Here is a 6778-nt window from a genome sequence, read left to right on the forward strand (position 1 = left end):
CACACAGCAGTTATGGCTGGGTGCACTGGCCTAGTAAAGGAGATTTCACCTACTGCAGCAGGTGTCCACAACATTCTGCAACATAACTGGTACCACTGAAGTTCAAGCTTCCATCATTTCACATTCAAATCATTACAGTAACATCTTTACTCTTCTGCTGCCTGTCTTACTCTCTTCAATTTATTTTCCATTCTATATCTAGAATCATTATTCTAAATCTCAAATCTAACTGTATCATTCTCTAGCTTAAAAATCCTTCCAATATTTTCTTCATAGCCCTGAGCATTAAGCTTTAACATAATAATAAGGCCCTTTCGGACTTCTCTGTTCTGATTTCTTCAACTTCATATCTTGCTGTTTTCCCTTGATAATCAAAGTGTCCAGCATGGTGCCTGGTACACAGTGGGCATTCAATAAGTAATTTTCAAATGGATATTTGATTTAACATCCACAGCTATATCACATTTATTATAATTCCTGCATTTTATTTTCATCTTTTTGCCTTTGTTATATATTCCACCTCCTTAGAACAATCTTACACCAACTGATGACTCTTCAATCTACTGAGTCTTTTTTACCCTTTGAGTTCCATTTTTCTGAGACCTTTTAATCCTGCAGTCTTTTCTAAATCCCCGGATGTTTGTTGTATGACCATCATGCATCCTTTCATAGCAACCAGTGCTTCTACTCTCTTACTTTTTATAAAGGTGTATTTTACTTTCTATTCTCCTTGTGAGTCTCTTAATGGTTCTAAGCTCTGAGAAGGCATCACTGGGATTTTTTTTTTCAATTCAACTCTGAATCCCCAACAACTTTTAATGTATCTGATACATTCCTTGGGGTCAAAAATATTTGTTGTTTAATGAATTTAGTACAGAAGGGATGAATATAATATATTTATCCTGAAATTGCTTTGTGTGTAAATAGAGCTACATATTTTAAAAAATAGCTTTTTATAATGAAATGTTACTCAAAGCAAATTATTAACAGACATATTTAAAAAAAAAAAAGCCCACACTCATATAGTGATGAAAGTTGCTAAGAGCAGGGGGAATAATAAGGAAAACCATTTATTCATATAATGCCATATTCAGTTTCAGTTTATTTCTTATTCTTAGTTTAATCATGATTAAATAGGATTAAATACAAATTATGGTTTCCCAAAGAGATATGACCAGAGTTCATCTGAGACTCTGAAACAGATAAAGGTAGAGAAAATTTCCTTATCACCAGTACTACTTTTTTTTGGCCTGTATTTTATTAGCTTTATTCATCCTCCTGTATATTTAAATGTATTCATTTGTTTTTGTTTTGTTTTATTTTTTGCTTTTAGCTTTTTAGGGCCACACCCATGGCATATGGAGGCTACCAGGTTAGGGGTCAAATCGGAGCTGTAGCTTCCAGCCCACTCCACAGCCACAGCAATGAAGGAGCCAAGGCGTGTCTGCAACCTACACCTACATGCTCAGGGCAATGCCAGATCCTTAACCCACTGAGCAAGGCACAAGGAATTGAACCTGCATCGTCCTGGATGCTAGTCAAATTTGGTAACCACTGAGCCATGACAGAACTCCCATTTGGGTTTTATTATGAGCCAGACATGTGCTACGTGTAGAAACTTTTGTTAGAAAGTAGGCAAGTACTTTATAGAGTATGACTTTATTTAACCCATTGAAATTCCAGTCTGTCATGAAATATTATTTTATTTGAATCATTCCTATTTCTGGTTAATCATCAGCATAAAATATATACATGTCAATGCAAAAAGATTCTGAATTCACCAAGAAATTTGGAAATATAGTATAACATTTTTACTTACTCCTTTGATATGTGGCCTATTGCTTTCATATTCCTACAGTAATTATATAACAGTGTTGCAGTTCACATAAAACCATTAGCTATAATGTATAAAACTTCTGTGTTATTAATGAACATCCTCAGAATCCAGTCATATATAATAATATATATATAACATAATACTATATATATTCATGTATATATATACACACACATATATATGTATTTCAGAAGAGTCTGTGTATTTATAAATATTAACCAGTAGTAATGGTACCTTTCTATCATCATTGGCTGCAGTATATCACAGCAGTTAAGAGCATGGTCACAGACTCAGTTGGATTCCAGTTATTAATTCTTAGAGATTTCTGTTTTGGAGCTTTCTTCTTTGGGTTTGTTTCCTTATATATCAAGGGAAGATAATAGTTCTGCCTAACTCTTCGGGGTTGTTATAAAGATTATTGAAAATACCAGTATATTTTATTTTGTTTATTAAGGGTCTGAATCCATAAACATCAATGAAATTAGAGAAACTCACTGGCAATTTGGTAGAGTTTTCCAAATATATAAAGAAGAGTCCTGAGCTAGATTTTTAACACTTACCTGGCACCCATTTCTTCTTCCCTCTTGGCAGAATTTATAACTTTCAAAAGCTCATTTTTTTCTTTACCTCAGCAAATAGATATTATTTGCTGAGATTATCAACAATGTGCTTTTGAACTTTGCCTCTGCTCAGTCAACTTGGGGCTCTATGCACATTTATATTTCACCTGAAATCAGTTTCCTACTACACAATTTCCTAATAGCATTTTTCATCTGGTCATTTCTCAAGGTATATATTAAGGGATTTAACATGGGAGTTATCATAGTGTAGAATACAGTGACAGCTTTATCAATAGGTAAAGTTGCTGCTGGTCTCATGTACACAAATATGCAGGGCACGAAGAATAGGATGATTGTTGTGATGTGGGAGACATAGGCAGAGAGAGCTTTTTGCCTTGCCTCCAAGCTCTGGGTCCTTAGGGAGTTCAGGATGACCACATAGGAACCCAACAAGAGGAGGAAGTTTAACAGACATAGGAAACCACTGTTGGCAGCAACAAAGAGCCCTAAATTATGGGTGTCAGTGCAGGCAAGATCTAGCAAAGGGTTCAGATCACACATAAAGTGATCTATGACTTTAGGAACAAAAAGGGCAATTTGAATATGAAGAGGATCTGAATGAATCCATGAAGAAAGCCTCCCACCCACACCACTCCCACCAGCGGACCACATAGCTGCTGATTCATCATAGTACAAGGGCTTGCTGATGGCCGCATAGCAGTCATAGGCCATCACAGTAAGTAGGATGACATCTGCACCTCCAAAGAAGTGTTCCCCAAAGATTTGAGTCATGCATTCATTGAAAAGCCTGGTTTTCTTTTCATACAGAGAATCTACAATGAGTTTAGGGGTATTGACACAGGAATAGCAAGCATCAATAAAAGAGAGATGAGCCAGGAAATAGTACATGGGGCATTTCAGCAATGGGCTGGTAGTGATGGTGACCACAGTGAGCACATTTCCTACCATGGAGACCATGAAGACTATCAAAAACACAACGAATATGACTTTCTACATCTGTGGCTTCTGTGTGAGCCCCAGTAGGATAAACTCTGTCACATTGTTCCTGGTCTCCATGTATCTAATGGTTAATTACATTGCCTGAAAAAAGTCACTTTGTCTTAGTGCAATCTTGAATTCACGAAGCCTATCTGTGTAATAAATAATAAATGTGTAGATTCTATTTCGTTCTGAATTCTTATGATTTTTTGACATAGAAAAAAAAGGTTTTGATTTCTTGAAAATAAATCTTTCCTGGGGGAAGTTAATATTTAACTTCTCAACATGAGGAACCTAAGTGAACACAGAAGCAGGAAATCATCTGTGCAGACCTAATCATGTGAAATGCCTCGGTGCCTAACACAAAGCAGTAGATCTCGCATTTAATACCAGATAAACTGGGAAAAAGAGGTGGAAATCACATGAATAGGTTATGAATTCAAAGCTAAGGACTTTTTATTTTTACAAAATAGGAAACCAGGAAAGTTAATAGGGCATACCAGTGGAAGGATGAAGAGGGATTGGAGAATGAGGGAATGTTGGATGTAACTCCAAGATGCTTGTTCATCTTGGATGAAGTGGGCTAAGGTTCTATAAGGTGATGAAAGACAGAGAAGGGAATCTAAATATCACACTATTATAAATATGTGATACAATGTGTAACAGGGCATTTGTGATAGGAAAGAAATGAAGGGATATACAGGAGCTCCTATAATGCAATGATAAACAGGATACCTAATTCTTATAACTTTATAATAGGAAGTAAATGTAATTTTAATCATCGATTGCTGTCATCATCACATGATAAAAACTTGTGTGGATAGTGTTATTTCATCTATTTTGTACATGGGAAAAATCTTAACTATTAGTGTTAGTAGTAATAATAATGAGCATATCAACTGAAACTTAATGAGCCCTGACTGTTCCAAGTGTTTGGCAAGTATATGGTTATGTAGTTCTCATTAGAAACTTACAAAACAATTACTACTATCATTTTTATACTTACTTTATTCATCAGGAAATGGAAGTATAGAGAAGTAAAGATTCTGCCCAAGATCAATCCAATAATAAAGATCAGTACTAATATTAGATCTCTTTTTACCTCTAAATTCTTAACCCATGCACTATATGGTTATGTTGAAATAAACAATGCTTAATTAGTAAACTCCTTTTGATATGAGTTATAACTATAATTACTTAGTCTTTCAGAGACAAGTATATATGAAGCAAATTCATTAAAAGTCACACAGATACACATACACATAAGCATACATACAGTATAACATATTAGAATCACCCAATCTTAATAACAATATGGTACTAGATTCATTGAAGGTCCATTTTATCTTTGTCTTTACCTCATCCTCATTTCTTCTCTTCCAAATTCTCCTCCAAAGCATAATTCCACAGACTTATCTGCAAATGTTAAAAATGGTGATCTCAGTGGTAAAATATACTGTTTTGAATAATCAGAGTGATTATATAAGAATCTTGCCTTTCCCCACTTTCAGCTTCTTGATCTAGGGCATATCTTCTGGCGCCTTACATCATTGTTGCCTCTAATATCAAGTGAGGAAAAATAATGTTCACCCAAGCTGTTATGAATATTAATTGAGGAAGCATATGTGAACATATCTACGTGTTCTTGTGGATACACAAAGAACCTTCTTTATTTTATGAATATTTTTGCACTGAGTAGGAGGAACTAACATTTTGAGCAATAATACAGTGAAACACTTGGCAGTACAATCAACTGCAGAATAAAGGTCTCCAAAATTATTTTAAAGAAGCTACAGAGACTCATAATATGCATAACAGTTGATTCCAGGAAGAGTTTTTCATGTTTACGTGATGATTTATACATTATAATATTTAAATTTGTCATTTATTTCTTTTTGTTTTTGAAGTATATTTAAATTTTCTTTTCATTCTCAGGATTAGTTTTAACCATTAAAGAAGGGTATCTGTTGTTAGAGAGCTGGATCATATACATTTCTTAATTTCTATGAGCCTCATAGTTTTCATTTGTTAAATTAAGTTAATGCTATTTATCAACTATCTTTTGAAGAATGGGGTGAAAATAAAATACTCTATTACTAACTTTGAAAAGTGATGAAATGTAATGATTACCATATATGTAAAGTAACAATATTTAATAAGCATTGCCACTATTGAAAAACTTACCTTCTGGGCTTAGTGATGGAATTTAGTGATGCTCGAGGGTGTTTAGAAATAATTTCATCCTCAAGTTGACCTCCTCTTGGGATAAATACCTTTCAGTATGTAAGCTATGACACACAGAGAAAGAAAAGTTATAGATAATTCAATATAAAGTCAACAGTAGAAAAGTAAGGTTTTGTTTTTAGTAAGTTGAAATCTTTCACTCTGCAGAATGCCTCCGATAGTTTTCACAGAAAATTTGGGAGTTGAATTAAAATGGATATGTATGGAAGACTATGGAAAAATGATCTTCTATAGATGGCTCTGGTCCCATAGATAATGGGCAGAGTATGTGATGAAAACACAATCAGATGGTTCATTACACCCTTAATGAATCTTACTCTGGATAAGCAAACAACAAAAAAGGCATTTACACCTGCAATGCATGGATCTTTGAAGACTTTCCACAAATGTTCCTGGAACTTGTTTATACTGTTTTCTCTCCCAGAAGTTAATTATCTTCCTTGATGGAAAGGCTTTGTCTTAGAAGCCAGCTTTGTCTTATGGAGAGACATGCTTGAAAAATACTCATTCTTGAGTGGGGAATTGTATTCCCTTGCCTTTTCAACCGAAACATGTAATTCCCCTTTGTCTCTCTTGAACCTAGGTTTCCAAGAAATCTGAATGATTGTAAATAGCAGTGATAGCCTAATTCTAGCATGGGGGCGTGCGATACATGTGTACTTATGTCAGAGAGAGAACTTCTGTTTCATGCACATGAAGACATTTCTGGAAACCTAGTATCTATTGCCTAAAAAACAAAGCAGTGAGGGTATTTAACATTAATGGCTATAGTTTTAAAGTATTTTATACCAAAACTTTTTTTTCCCCCATTGATCTTGAGACTATAAAAGTAAACAGAAATTATAAAAGTCTTAAGATAAGTCATCTCTGGGGTCCATGTGCTGATTATCAAGGAAACGTTGGTGACGTTAGAAAGTGGAGAGATAGCTGACTCATTTTGGTATACAGAAGATATTAACACAAATTATAAATCAAGTATACTTCATTAAAATTAATTTTAAAAGTGTGGAGTGGTATTTTAAGCACAAGAAGTGGGTTTTAAATTCAAAGACAAGAATTGTTCCACATTCTTGTCACTTACTGTGTTACTCTTGTGTTATTTTTTTTTCCTTTTACTTATTCTGGGTGGTATACAGTG

General features: G+C 34.4%; 1 protein-coding gene across 1 annotated transcript; it reads right to left on the reverse strand.

Moving 5' to 3' along the window:
* LOC110259458 (olfactory receptor 4C46-like) lies at positions 2554 to 3375 on the reverse strand. Its single transcript, XM_021084689.1, has one exon. The coding sequence runs from the start codon at positions 3373 to 3375 to the stop codon at positions 2554 to 2556; it is 822 nt and encodes a 273-aa protein (XP_020940348.1).

The sequence above is a fragment of the Sus scrofa genome, chromosome 1, assembly GCF_000003025.6.
Source record: "Sus scrofa isolate TJ Tabasco breed Duroc chromosome 1, Sscrofa11.1, whole genome shotgun sequence".
In the NCBI taxonomy this organism is placed as follows: Eukaryota; Metazoa; Chordata; class Mammalia; order Artiodactyla; family Suidae; genus Sus; species Sus scrofa.